General features: G+C 36.2%; 1 protein-coding gene across 4 annotated transcripts in view; it reads left to right on the top strand.

Annotated features, from left to right (window-relative positions):
* The window catches only part of Mbd5 (methyl-CpG binding domain protein 5), a 142,061-nt gene that overhangs the window by 71,300 nt on the left and 55,848 nt on the right, over positions 1 to 14,913 (top strand). For all 4 annotated transcript variants that reach the window (XR_016537261.1, XM_090342858.1, XM_090342856.1 and 1 more), the window contains exons 3-5: positions 5,067 to 5,736; positions 9,990 to 10,092; positions 11,263 to 11,443. Coding sequence is in view for 3 of the 4 variants with exons in the window: in XM_090342858.1 (XP_090198984.1) it covers positions 5,624 to 5,736; positions 9,990 to 10,092; positions 11,263 to 11,443 (397 nt within the window). In the remaining variant the exon portion in view is untranslated. The remainder of the gene's footprint in view (positions 1 to 5,066; positions 5,737 to 9,989; positions 10,093 to 11,262; positions 11,444 to 14,913) is intronic.

The raw sequence follows: 14,913 nt of genomic DNA, 5'->3' as shown, positions 1-14,913 counted from the left end.
TTAGGCACCGGGAGTTTGGCCTAGTGGTAGAGTGCTCGCCTAGCATACACAAAGGCCCAGGTTCTATTCCTCGGTACCACATACATAGAAAAAGCCAGAAGTGGTACTGTGGCTCAAGTGGTAGAGCTCTAGCCTTGAGAAAGCTCAAGAACAGTGCTCAGGCCTTGAGTTCAAGGTCCAGGACTGGCCAAAAACAAATAAAACAACATAGGAGCAATACAGACCAGAATTTTGATAGTGGTCACATCTAGAGTAAAAGAGAGGAGAATGGCTCTGAAAAGAAAATTTTTCCCAGTCCTTTAAGGTATTTAATTTAGAGCCAGGTACTACTGGTTCATACCTGTAATCTTAGCTACTGAGGAGACTGACATCTGAGAATCATGGTTCAAAACCAGCCTGGGCAAGAAAAAAAATCCTTGAGACTCTTTCTCCAATTAACCAGCAAACAAAGCCAGAAATCAAACTGTGGCTCAAATGATAGAGCATTAGACTTGAGCAAAAGAGCTCAGGGACAGTGCCCAAGCCCTGAGTTTACGCCTCAGAACAACTCTCTCTCTCTCTCTCTCTCTCTCTCTCTCTCTCTCTCTCTCTCTCTCTCTCTCTCTCTCTCTCTCTCTCTCTCTCTCTCTCTCTTGCTCTCTCACTCTCCCTCCCTCCCTCCCTCCCTCCCCCCCCCCTCTCTCTCCGAAATACCAGTGGTACAACATTAGTGTTAAGCACAAAGAAGCTCAGAGACAGAACCCAGGCCCTGTGTTCAAGTTCTAGTACTGGCCAAAAAAAAAAAAAAAAACCCTGAAGATGTTTTTATTTTAAGTTTACAATGGTGATACATCATGTTGATTATTACTAAATTCAGTTTCTGTGTGCTGTAAAGTTTCTAAAACCAAATGACTAAATTATATCAATATTTCCAGGAATTATTCTGCATTCAGGTTATAATTCAAGTTTTTTATAATTATAAATTCTTATTTTTTGTAAACATGATGTACAGAGGGGTTACAGTTACATTAATGTTTCTTTTTGAAGTGTTACCCTCGCCTTCATTTTCTCTGCTTCTCCCCCAACAACCTCCCACACCCTCACCAAGTTGTAAAGTTCATTTCCAAAATAGTGTCTATGTCACTGTTGCATCGGTTTACTCTTTGTCCCGCTGTTTCTGTGATTCCCCTGCCCTTCCATAAATTTGATAGACTTATATACAAGGATACAGAAATCAAAAACAGTGACAACAGGGCATAAATCAAAGGAATAACAAAGAAAGAACCGTAAACAACACATTATAAAAACCTCTTATATCTATTTCTTGGAGTTCATTTTGCTACGCGTCATTTTATATGGTTATGTGTAACTACTCTTGAGATATTTTGATGCTCTGCTAAGAATATCATAAACATAGTTATTGCAAATGAGGAAAACCTTGCTTTGCTTATTATAATTTTTCCAGGACTTTCCATTTCCTTACAAATGGGGCAATGTCATTCTTTCTGATGAAAGCATAGAGTTCCATTGCGAATGTATGTCATATTTTCTTCATTCATCTACTAAAGGGCATCTGGGTTGGTTCCATATCTTGGCTGTGGTAAATAATACTACAGAGGACATGGTTATGCTGGTAGGTTTAGTTTGGTCTTGTCTGTGGTCATTTGGTAAATGACCAGCAGTGGAATTGCTGGGTCATAGGAGAGCTCTATGTTTACTCTTTTGAGGAACCTCCATACTGCTTTCCAGTGTAACTGAACCCGTTTACATTCCCACCAGTGGTAGAGTGGTGTTCCCTTTTGGCCACATCCCTGCAGAATCTGTTGTTACTAGTTTTCTTGATAATGGCCATTCTAACTGGGGTGAAGTGGAATCTCAGAGACATGTGAAGAAAAGTACAGTTCAGCTTTTATTTTTTGTCTTGAACTTCTATACTGGGTGGCTCTTTAATAAAAAAACATTACAGTCTATTGTGGATACAGTAGTACCATATTCTAGTAAAATACCTTAATCTAAATGGTGATTTTATTTATTTAATATTTTTGCCAATCCTGAGGCTTGAACTGAGGGCCTAAGAGCTGTCCCTGAGCTTCTTTTTGTTCAAGGCTAACACTACCACTTGAACCACAGAGCCACTTCAGTTTTTTTCTGTTTATGTAGCACTGAGGAATCAATCACAGAGTTTTGTGCATGTTAGGCAAGTACTGTACCACTAAGCCACCTTCCTAGCCCTGGATGGCTTTTATACAAATGGAAACTTATTTCTGCAATTCTAGACACTGAGAAATCCAAAATTAATACATTAGCAAATCTCATGTCCAGTGAGAGCTCACTTCCTGATTCATAGGTGGCTTCTTTTCACTGTGAACTTATATAATAGAAGTAGTATCTTTCAGGATCTTTTTTTTTTTACAGTCCTGGGGCTTGAACTCAGGGTCTGAGCACTGTCCTTGGGCTTTCTCAAGGCTACTGCTCTACCACTTGAGCCACAGCACCACTTCTGGCTTTTTCTATGTATGTGGTACCAAGGAATTGAACCTGGGTCCTCGTGCATGGTAGGCAAACATTCCACCATTCTCATAATCTTTTCTAAGGGCACTAATCCTATTTTTGAGGGGTGACAAAGTAATCCCAAAATAATCACCTCCAAGTAAAGTCACTATAAGGTTAGAATTTTAACCTGTGACTTTTGAGAAGACATCAACACCATACCAGTTATCATCTCTGTATCCCTCGTCCAGTGCCTAGTACATAGGAGCTGCTTTATAAGTGTTAAATGAAAGGTGACTAAACATGAACAGTGGAAGCCATGGTCAAAAGTCCAGTGAGAGGAATTCAGAAATAAAGTTAGGCTTGTGAGTGGAGTGGGCCTGCTGATACTGATCACCCCCTTGATACCTCATTGGGACTGTTAACTACTTGGTTCCTTTTTTATATCCTAAATTGTCTCCCAGTATATTTTTACTACTTTTTGCATTGCCTGACAACATCATACTCATAAACACAGTTCCTGGGTTTCATAAGTGAGTCCTGTATGTGATTTATTACAGAACTCTTAACCTGTCTCAGTCCCAGAACTACAAGTAAGCCTAAGTACATGAATATATAATTGTCTTTCACTTTACTATGAGGTAATTTCCACCTTCTCAAATGAAGAGATTAGAAAAAAGAAAAAAATATCAAGTTCAACTTAAATATATTGTCATTTAGAATGTAGATTAAATAGCTATGTTTTTCTTTATCCCATTTAATTTTGTGGAAATGTACATTGATATTACTGAAGATACATTAACATTGAAGCTTAATGAAATGAAACCAATTTAAGACATCATAGGAATCTTAAGTCATTTAAGACAGTTTTCTAAAGCCTACCATCATGGTTTCCATATCAGTTATTTATAGTATGCCTTTTTTTGAATCAATGAATGATCCTGTCACTAAAATGATTTTTATCACAATCCACATGTAACACTCACATAACACTAGGGTATTCTTTTTTTCATCTTTTAGTGCAGTTTAGTGTGACTACACAATTGATCAATGAATGGCTTGTTAACAACATCACACTGCCATGACACCACTTTTTCCACAGTATTTAATATACTTGCCTTTTTTTAATTTAATGTCTCCATTGAGATGGCTTCTATAAATATTCCACACTGGCACTGATAACTTTTTTTATTAAAGCAATGGGTTTATTCACTTTTACATATATTTTTTAACAAAATTCAAATCATTACTAGTATTAAGACTATGCTGAAAGCCAGGAGCTATTAAAAAGGCTGCTGCCTTGATCCAGTGATTTCTTTTTTTAAAAATTGTTATTGTATAGTTGGTATACAGAGGGGTTACAGTTACATGAATCAGGTAATGAGTACAATTCTTCTGGAACCATATCACTTCCGTTGCTGTCCCCTGGTTTTTCTCTCCAGTCCCCAACAGTTCATTTTCCACTTAGTGTCTAGAGAGTACCACTGTTGTATTTTTTTTTTGCCAGTCCTGGGCTTGAACTCAGGCCTGAACACTATCCTCGGGCTTTCTCTACCACTTGAGCTACAGCATCACTTCTGGCTTTTTCTGTGTACGTTGTACTGAGGAATCAAACTCGGTCTTCCTGCATGCTAGACAAGCACTCTACCATGAGGCCAAACTCCCGGCCCCCACTGTTGTATTTGTTTACACTTGTTCTACCTTTTTGTGGCACTGATAACTGTTGTCTCATCTGGCATGACTTCTGTAAATAGTACCTGTGAATGAATAAAAGGATAAGGGAATGCTCCAAAACAGAAGGGATTTGGTAAAATCCTGATTATAAACCACTTCTCATTCATATTTACTAGAATTGAAAGAAAACCTTGTTTTATGTTTGTATATGTAATACAATGTGTATTATAAATGGAAAACCTTTTCCTTTAAAAAGAAAAAGCTCTACCTTCTTTAGGCCTATATAAATAGGATAAAACATTGAATCAAGCACAGTCACCAGTGGCTTAGTCCTGTAATACTCACTACCCAGAAGGCTGAATGAAGAATCAAACCAGCTAGGGCAGAAGTCTGTAAGATAACATCTGCAATTAATCAGCAAAAAGCTGGGCTGGGAGACCCAGCTCAATTAGGGGAGTGTCAAACATGAGTGAGAACATGAGGTGCTGAGTTCAGGCCCTAATATCAACACATACACAAAAAGAACATTGAAACATAGCTGTATACAGTTTTAAAGACTGATTAGAAAGTGATTGAATTTAGAATTTTCTGGATGATATGTCATAAGAGGTGATAAGGATGTTTTTATTTCAAGTTAGAAAGATACTCTGTGTTCATATTTGAGCATACATATATGTATGTATGTATAAAATGCCATAATTTTTAGCCTTTCTCTAGTAACTAGATGTGTATGTTGAAGACTAAGAAAACTGGCTTAACTAGAGTAAGGAGATTTGTTAGAAGAAAACAAGTCCATATTCACATGGGGTTTTGGTGGCAAAAAATGTATCTAAGTAGTTGAGTACACTTACGTTTTTATTCTCTACAGTGTCTCAAATTTCAACATTAAATATGCAGTTTTTACATATTTACATATGTTTCAGGCATTATTGGAATTTTGAAGTCATGAAAACATCAGCTCAATCAACCTGCAACACCCTGGATTCAGATTGGAAGATATATAGAAAGTTTAAAGAAAGTGGCCTATGAATGCGGTAGTACCTGGAAATATTAACTGACTCACACTGTAAAAATGAGACCAGGCTTGAAACAGTAGAGGTTATTTTAGTCCAGCATCAAGGTTCAAGACAAAATTTACAACTAAAAACTTTACACTCCTCCTTCCCCCACTCACAAGAGGTACCAGAAGTGGTGAAGTATGATTTTCCTTAGTTGGAATCACTCATTTTTACTCAAGTAGATCATGGCTAGGAATTAAACAATGGTGTTTTAATGTAGATTATAATGGGAAACTGATCATTTCACAATGGCAGATTTCAAGGACTTGGTTCCAAACTGAGCCGAAGCTTCCCAATGCATTTTGTACAGGCTAGAAAAAACTGTGCTGCATTGGCCCATTTTTGAAGGCCATCATGCTGGATAACATAAGGATATCATCTTAGTGTTGATATCTTTGGAGAGACCCAAGCAGACACAGAAAATGAATGGAGGCAAAGAGTGTGACGGAGGGGACAAGGAAGGAGGTCTTCCAGCTATTCAAGTTCCCGTGGGTTGGCAGCGTCGCGTGGATCAAAATGGAGTGCTTTATGTCAGGTGAGCCCTCATTTATTACCTGAGTTACAGCCATAGTTGCAGTTCCAAGGAGGCAGAATCTGTACTTATTTGAGGGAACAAAATACTGTGACAGACATGCATCTCATAAATTTGAATCAGTTTCTGTGCTAGAGCTATACAAGGTTTTTTAAAAAACAAATTCTGTACTGTTTTGCGGTGTAAGATCACATGAGAGGGGTTTTTTTTTGCGTTATTTGTGTTTACATAAGGTGTCATTTTGTTTTCTATACTAAGGAAAAATATGATGACTTCTACAAAAAAGAAAAAAACAAGTGTTGTTAATACATTCACAAGAGAACGTAAAATGCTGAAATACACCCAATATCATCAATAGCATCGCCTTGTCCTTTCAAGTAATTTAAACCTACTACAGTATTTTATAATACTAATGTGTTGTGTTGTGTTTTATTTTGTTTTGCCAGTCCTGAGGCCTGAACTCAGGGACTGAGCACTGTCCCTAACAGGCTTTCTCAAGGCTAGTGCTCTACGGCTTAAGTCTGTTTTTTTTTAGTGCTCTACGGCTTAAGTCTGTTTTTTTCTGAGTATGTGATATTAAGAAATAGAACCCAGGGCTTTGTGCATGCTAGGCAAGCCCTCTACCACCAGGCCACACTCCTGGCCCTAATGTGTTTTTCTTTATAGGCTTTCTTAATTATTACACTTAATTGCCTGATATTATCTAAAAATAACTTCCTCTTTTTGTAGTTTTTAATTTATTTCTTGCATCTGTTGGTAAAAACAAAAAAGAAAGTCACAATAGAATGAGCTCTTCATTCTTACCAGTAAAAAGAAAAAAATCACACAAATGCTCTCACTTTTACATTTTGATGGCATGTATCTCTGTAGAACAAGTTGAAAGAATAAATAAACTATTAGCAAGACAGTCTCATCTCATTAAGTAGTTGATATGTAAGTTCATTACTTTGTAGTTTTTCAACAAATATATACAAGGACAGAATATGTTTAGTTTTAAGATGTAATTTATAAGAACTATTAAGAATAGACAGCATTTTTTAGATACTAAATTATCCCATAAAACTGATGTTATCACTGTCAGTTTGGCTATTTATAGCCCAGCTTCAGTAGAATTCTTAGTTCTGCAAAGATAATATTTATATGAATGAGATATTTTTCTGTTGTATAAGTAAGTCTAAAGGATTTCAAGCTGTATCAACTCAGAAATTCAGTTCAAATTTTGGGTTGCTTTATGTAAGGTAATTCTTGAAGCAAATTTAACTACTAGTTGAAATTCTTTGGCAATAAATTTCTTCCTTCTGAAATAGTAAAAATGCACTCTGTATTAAAAGGATAAAATGATAAGAAAGCAAGAAATGTGAGGACATCATTCCATTGTAAATAAAGTGGGGGAGACCACAGAAATAATCTTTTCAAAGTGTCCCTATTGTCAGTGTGGCTAATCAATGGACAAAGATACTGTCTTTTAATATAATACAGAAAAATGCTGCTGGTACATGTTTGCATTTATGTTCAAGTTTGTAAAGAAAAAAACATATATTCAATTTGGAGCAAATAACTTTAAGTCTTGAGAAGTTTTTTTTAAAAACTTCACCTTTTCACATTGCTGTGACCAAAAACCAAGTCTAAGAACCACAAACCGAGCTAAAATCCAAGGATCTGTCAGTTGCATTGATCATGTTTTTTCTAAGTCTGACGACACTTCTTTGCCTGGTAGTATGAATTCTCCAAATCCAAAACTGCTTTCTGAGAATTACTTTGGAAACAAACTTGGCCAGATAAGATAAAAGGGTTTTGAGTTGAATTGAGTCAGCATAGGTCTGGCTTGATTTTATGTAGCCAATGAAATTACTACTTGAATCTGTGTAGAAATCTAACCCACATTCTGTAATTCCCTTCTCATTTTGATTTTAACTTTTAGGTTGCTATCTAACTGCTCTTGCTTTAGGGTAACATTGATGCTAACTTTAAATTTCACCTGTTTGCAATCTCCTTTACTTTAAACTTTTATTCTTTATACATTAAACTTGCAACTATTTTTGCCTTAATTATTACTCCCAAAAGTAAAATCTCCAACTGAAGGAAAACTTCCAGCAGGCTGAGAGGAAGTATCTTGAGGAGATTGGAGTACTCTGATAGAACTTAAGGATTCATTTCATGTTTTATACTTCAATTGAATTTCTTTAGGATTCAGTTCATAACTTTCTTTTAAGAAAAATTCACAGCAGTTTCTTTTCCCCAAATTCATTAATCATGTGAAAAATCACTAACATGCATTTTTGAACCTTTATCTTTTTAATTAATCAGACTTCCAAAACTATCTCCTTTTTTTTTTTTGGTCTGTGGTGGGGCTTGAACTCAACCTACTGAGTAGCTAGGATTACAACCATGAACCACTGGCATCTGGCTCCTAAAATATCTTTTTTTTTTCCTGTCTGTTGTTCTAGAACTCCAATCTAAAATATGGGATTTATTATTCTTTGCATATCACATAAAATAGCATAAATAATTTGACCAAGCCAAGTTTCTTCTTTTAGATTTCTTTGTGCCTAATCACTCATGTTTCTCTCTGTGGACAAAATATAAATTGCGGCAGGGTACAGTGGCTCATGCCTGTAATCCTAGCTACTCAGGAGGCTGGGATCTGAGGATCACTGGTCCAACACAGCTCAGCTGTGGGGCTGACGCTTTAGGGGTTGGGCGGTAGCCTTGACCTGAAGAGCTCAGGGACAGCGCCAGGCCCAGAGTTCAAACTGCTGACCCACCCCCTCCTAAAAAAGAATATGAATTGCATTTATATGGACAAAGTTACTACTCCCAGTGGGTCATCACTGGTTCATACCTGTAATCCTAGCTACCTAGCAGGTTAAGATCTGAGAATCATTCTTGGAAGGCAGCATAGGCAGGAAAGTCTGTGAGAATCTTATCTCCAATAAATTACCAAAACCTAGAAGTGGAGACAAGGCTCGTGTGGTAGAACTCTAACCTTGAGCAAAAGAAACTCAGGGGAAGTACCTATTATCATGAGTTCAAGTCCTAGGACCAGCACAAAAACAAATGAATATGATATAGAAAATACTAATTCTAAATGGATTTGATCAAAGGCTTATGTAAAGAGTATACTACATATTCATGAATAAAAGATATTTTGTCAGTCCTGGGTCTTGAACTAGGGCCTGGTTGCTAGCCTTGGGCTTTCTCATCATAAATAAAAAGATCTTTCTTTTATCATAAATAAAGGATCTTTTCAACGAAAGATTATATAATAGTTTTGATGCACTGTATGCAAATAATACTAAGTTGTAACATCACCTACTAATAACAGTTCTAAAATGCAAATTGCACACTTTAAGTTAATCCTCCTTATAAATAAAAGTTCAACACATTATTTCCTGAAGTATTACCTTTATCTTGTAATTGAAGTTAGTCAATATTCATATTGGGCTGAGAGTTTGGCCTACTGGTAGAGTGCTTGCCTGGCATGCATGAAGACCCAGGTTTGATTCCTCAATACCATATATATAGAAAAAACTAGAAGTGGTGCTGTGGCTCAAGTGGTAGAGTTCTAACATTGAGAAAGCCCAAGGACAGTGCTCAGGCCCTGAGTTCAAGCCCCGGGACTGGCAAAAAAAAGTCACATAATTCACATAATTTACACCTACTCAGTTACCAGCTCTAGGACCTGACCTCTTGGCCACCTAAGACTATTCCCTCAAAAGTTTCCCATATTTTTGCAGTCTGTTTTTTCCTCGCTCTCTGTAAGAGTTGACTGTGCAGTTTACCTTGACTTGGACCACATTCACTCTGAGGAAAACAGGGAAGAACTTACTAACTCATACTTTGGTAGACTTCATGACACTGGTTTGAAATTTAAAATGTATCTGAAGTTCAGTTTTTCCTGAAATAGCTTGCAAAGTAAATCTTGTAATTTAAGGTAATAGCGATTACTTCTACAGTTTTCTTGTTCCTTTCTTGCCTGCTTTAATAGTAGTATTTTTCCCATCCTAATTTTCAAAAAACTGTAGGGATTTTTTATTTAATGAAGATCTGTATTCTCTGAGAAATATTTGGGTTCAAAGAAAGAGTAATGGTGATAAAGCGTATAATTTAGTAGCTAATGTACTATTGTCAAAATGTTTTTACCGTAGTGGGAAAATAGTATCTTGTGAAGGACAGTAGGACTGTAAAATGTTCATTTTTAAAAATATAATGTGCTGTAAATCCTATTTCCTGATATTTTTAAACTATTTTTACAGTCCCAGTGGGTCTTTGTTATCTTGCTTGGAGCAGGTTAAAACGTACCTGCTTACTGATGGAACCTGCAAGTGTGGCTTGGAGTGTCCTCTTATTCTTCCCAAGGTAACCATTTCACAATACAGTTGCAGCAGTTGGTTTGGTTTTCTTCATTTGTTTTTTTTAATCTTTCAGGTTTTATATATATATTTTTAATTTGGCATTTCATTTTTATATGAGTTCTCCAATCATATATTCATTTCAATAATTTAATCCTTTGCTCTTTTGCATATGTTTAAGAATACTTAAAAATTGTGAAAAATAGTTTTCAAAGGTGGCAAACCTATGTTTGTTTATGTTAAGTATTTTGATAGAATACCATTGCAACTTTTTTATTAAAGGGATGCCCAATAAGTCAGTGAAAAGCTAACACAATTGTAGCTCCAAGAAGAAGCCAAAGGGACTGGGTGCAGTGGCTCATGCCTGTAATCCTAACTACTCAGGATGTTGAAATTTGAGGATTGAGGTTCAAAGCCAGCCAGGGCATTAAAGACCAGGACACTCTTCTTTCCAATTAATCACTAGAAAACCGAAAGTGGGGCAGTAGCCTTCAGCTAAAGAGCTCAGGAAAAATGCCCAGGCCCAGGGGTAGGGTGGTAGCCTTGAGCTGAAGAGCTCAGGGTCAGCGAGCGTCCAGGCCCAGAGTTTAGGCCCTACGATTCCTCACCCCCCAAAAAGAAGCCAAAGGAGAAATTAACATGCAAAGATGGAATAGATTGTTTTGTTTTTGTTTTTTTTAAACTGTGCTTTGTTTATTGTAACATCAAGAAGTACCTAAAGTTGGAAATATTGCCAGATATTATACTTTTCCATATATTTATCTGGCCATCGCAAAATTATTACCATTTTTATTATTTACTTTGCCACTAAAGCCATGAATTTTGCACAGATCTTACTAAGTGATACAAAGTTGCTTTCCTTATGTTTAGAAGCTTGAGAAAGTATAAGCCATTCTTATGGCTTCATTTTTTTTTTTTTGCCAGAGCTTGAACTCAGAGCCTGAGCACTGTCCTTGGGCTTTTTCAAGGCTAGAGCGCTACCACTTAAGCCACAGTCCCACTTCTGGCTTTTCCTATAAATGTGGTACCAAGAAGTCAAACCTGGGTCTTCGTGCATGCTAGGCAACACTCTACCACTAGGCCAAACTCCTGGCCCCAACTTCCTCTTTTTTAAAAAGAGGCATTGTTCATTAATTTGTCACAGATATATTCTAAACTGAAGCTGTGCTTTTTCCAGGTGTTTAATTTTGATCCTGGGGCTGCTGTGAAGCAGAGAACTGCAGAAGATGTTAAGGCAGATGAAGATGTCACAAAGCTATGCATACATAAAAGAAAAATCATTGCAGTGGCCACCCTTCACAAAAGCATGGAAGCCCCACATCCCTCTCTGGTGCTCACCAGTCCCGGAGGAGGAACAAGTATGTAACACAGTGGAAGGGCTAGGAATTCTGTCCTAATCTGGTCCAAAAGGAGTTGCTAGAAACCACATTGCCAAGCACTTTCCCATTCCACTTTTGGAACACATACAATACTTTCTAAGTATTTTATAATTTTAGTACAAAGAACAATTCATCCTCAAAAGGTACCAGTTGATTTCTCAAAATTTCTTATCTGTATTATCTATCTATGGGGACTAAGAAATACATATAAATACTATACCAATGAATAGAGCTTAGCTAACAAAAGTAAAAATGCCTTTGGTTTTTAAAAAAAATAAGTGTAGCCATTTTCTAGGTCTGCATTGAAATCCGTGATATCAGCTCTTAAGACATAACTTGGCATGTTGTTAGGAACTAAGCTATATTAGAAACCAAGCCAAATAAAATATTCTCTGGACATTTACCTAACAGAAATCACATTACCAAGAATTTTCTTATAAATTTCCGCAAGGCATACACACACACACACACACACACACACACACACACGTACTTCCTTTTTTTAAACTTTCCAAAGTTGTGGAAAAATTACAAATGTAGTTCACTGAATACTCATATGCCATTCCATTGAATTCATCAGTGAAGTTGCAGGAGTTATCACAGTTCACCTCTGTGGTGATATACACCTATAATCTCGCTGCACAGGAAGTTAAGATAGGAAGATCATATATTGAGACCAGCCCAGGCAGGAAAATAAGAAAATTAGCAAAACTTTATCTCAAAGAAATAATCCAGGGATGGTGGTGGGTTATTAGGATGAGATTACGTGCTTGTAATCCCAGCTACCAAGGTGTCAAAAGTACGAGGTTCTTCGTTCAAGACCAGGGATAAAAAGTGCATGACCCTATTTTTAAAACACACTAAAGCAAAAAGGTCTGGGAATCTATGGCTCAAAGACTAAAATACTGTTTAACAAGCCTTGAGTTCAAACCCAACATTATCCTAAAAAGAAAACAAAAATGATCACACAGGACACTCTCCTACACTGCCACAATGCAATCCGAAAATGCATTGAGGAATGAAAACAGTGGCAGAACACTGTGCTCTGATATTCTATCTATATTAAATTCCTTCAGTTTTCCTAATAAAAATACTTTTTAATCCAGGATTCAGTTAGTTATTAGATGTCTTTATAATAATTCGCCAACTTGTTCAGTCATTTATGTTGTTGAAATTTTTGAAGAATTCAGTCCTGCTTTGCAAGATCTTCCTCAATGTGGATGTGGCTGGTTGCTTTCTCACAGTTGTGTACAGATTAAACATATTGTGGCAGGCCTAACACATGGGTGATGCTAGATCCTCACGAAGGAAGCATGTATTGTCCATGGTCCCACATTTGGGGCTTAAGTCTACTTTGTTCACAGTTATATTTATGTGCATTTTCCATTGTGAAAATATTTTCTTCCTTTTATGAATGCTTGATGAAATTACACTGTGAGATGACTAGATTGGGAACTCCTTTCCAAAGGCTAGATTGGGAACTCCTTCCAAAATGTTACAGCCTGCTGAACACTTGTACAATCATTTAGAATAAAGTACAGCCAAGCACCAAAGCATTTGTTGAGGAAGGACAGTTGATCTATAGAGTACTGAAAAATAGGGACGGCAGGTGTAAACCTGTAGTAATTGTAGATAGTTCTATGTCAGAATTCAGATTTGGGACAGCCTTGAAAATAGCAATTCAAACATATGAGGGAAATTTTAAACTTATTCTTCAGAATAAATATAAGATAGCATAACAAGGAAAGATAAGCAAACTAATCTGACTCAAGTGAAAGATTAATTAAGTGTAAATTGGGGCCAAAGCTATTGAGAGCCTTGAATGCAAAGAACAGTTGCCAAATCATAAGATAATGAAAGACACACTTAGATGTGAAGAGGGAAGAGAAAGCAAATGTGGCAGTTGTTACCATAGATCTACTGTTGAATAATGTATTACATCTGTGAACTTCAACAAGAATAATCTGAAATTTTTACCATAAGGTTATATAAGAAAAAAATCTTGTAGGGAGCTTTTCTTTCACACATGTGATTATTAAATTAATCCTAGCTACTTGAGATACTTAGATTGGAGGATCAAGGCTTGAAGCCAACCTGGATAGACAAATCTGTGACTATCTCCAGTTAATCAACAAACTGCCAGAATTGGAGTTGAGACTCAAGCAATAAAATGCCAGTCCTAAGTGAAAAAACTGAGAGCATGAGACCCTGTGTTTAAGCCCTAGTACACACACACATACACAAAAATCTTCAAGAGCATAAAGAGTATTTGCTAATAGCAAATTACTTTAAATTTACCATTATGCTGCCACCTTGAAGTAGCTTTGTTTCATTTTTATATCGATCTTATCCAGTGTGTTTGCACATGCTATTATCTATGACCCATGTCATAGGACTACATTCTATTGAGCACTTTTACCCATTTTACAGGGGCTGCTTCATTATCTTTCTAAAGATCCTAGCAGAATATTGGTTTAGGTTCCCTACTATTCCTATGCATGCAAGTTTCATTATTGTAGTTAAATAAATCAGATAGGCAATGAGAGATACATCTCTGTCTCTTTTTAAAATTCTGCACTGTATTCAGTTAATAACTACTCTTTTACTACCTTCAGACCTAACACTTACTTTTTCCTTACATTACATTATAACACTGAAGATTAAATAATTAAAATTCAAAAGACCCACATAGCATTCACCTCCCTATAAATATATACATAAACACTTATTTTGCTTATATTTATGCTATTAAATGGAAGTACCTGATGAGTTATCTTAGCATAACACTTGCTAACGGTCACATACTTTAATTTCTAACTATAGAATAGTAACAGACTAACTTTTTTTTCTTACTGTTCTTATATTAAAAATTATAACTACTTACCTACCAGAATAGAATAAATCATTTTTAAGCCACAACTGTTGTCTACCTTTGGTCAGTGAAACAGAAAAATGCTAATGTCTATATTTTAATCAGTGAATTGCAGATAATTACATACTTTCTTACCCAAGAAAAGATGCAAGCAGGTGGCTTTTGTCGATAAAGAGAACACATTCCTGTGTTAGTATTAGATTGTTTTTAGCAGATAACCATGTTCTCACTATACACCAGGCAGTGTCCCACATATTTCAGTACATTTCTACTTTAACTTTTGCACAAGACAATAAGCTTCAGTTGAATTTATCTGCTGCCTGATATTATGTTTTTGGCTCTCAGTATTCTATAAATTAAAACTCTATAATTACTCTACAAAACACACCCTACAAGATTAAAATCACAAGGTCTATATTTTCAAGAAGAATTCATGCTCATTGCTTTCTATTACTGCTGGAATGTGCCCTTCCTAAACTTTTGCATGGCACAGGACAGGTTGAGAGCCAATGTCTTAGATTTTATTATTGCATAATTTAACCTATTTACTATCTAACAAGTAATATAAGTATATTTC

This window comes from Megascapheus bottae, chromosome 12 (assembly GCF_031878675.1).
Source record: "Megascapheus bottae isolate mThoBot1 chromosome 12, mThoBot2.hap1, whole genome shotgun sequence".
NCBI classification, from domain to species: domain Eukaryota; kingdom Metazoa; phylum Chordata; class Mammalia; order Rodentia; family Geomyidae; genus Megascapheus; species Megascapheus bottae.
The sequence above is the reverse complement of the archived record's forward strand: the minus strand, read 5'-3'. Positions and strand labels throughout refer to the sequence as shown.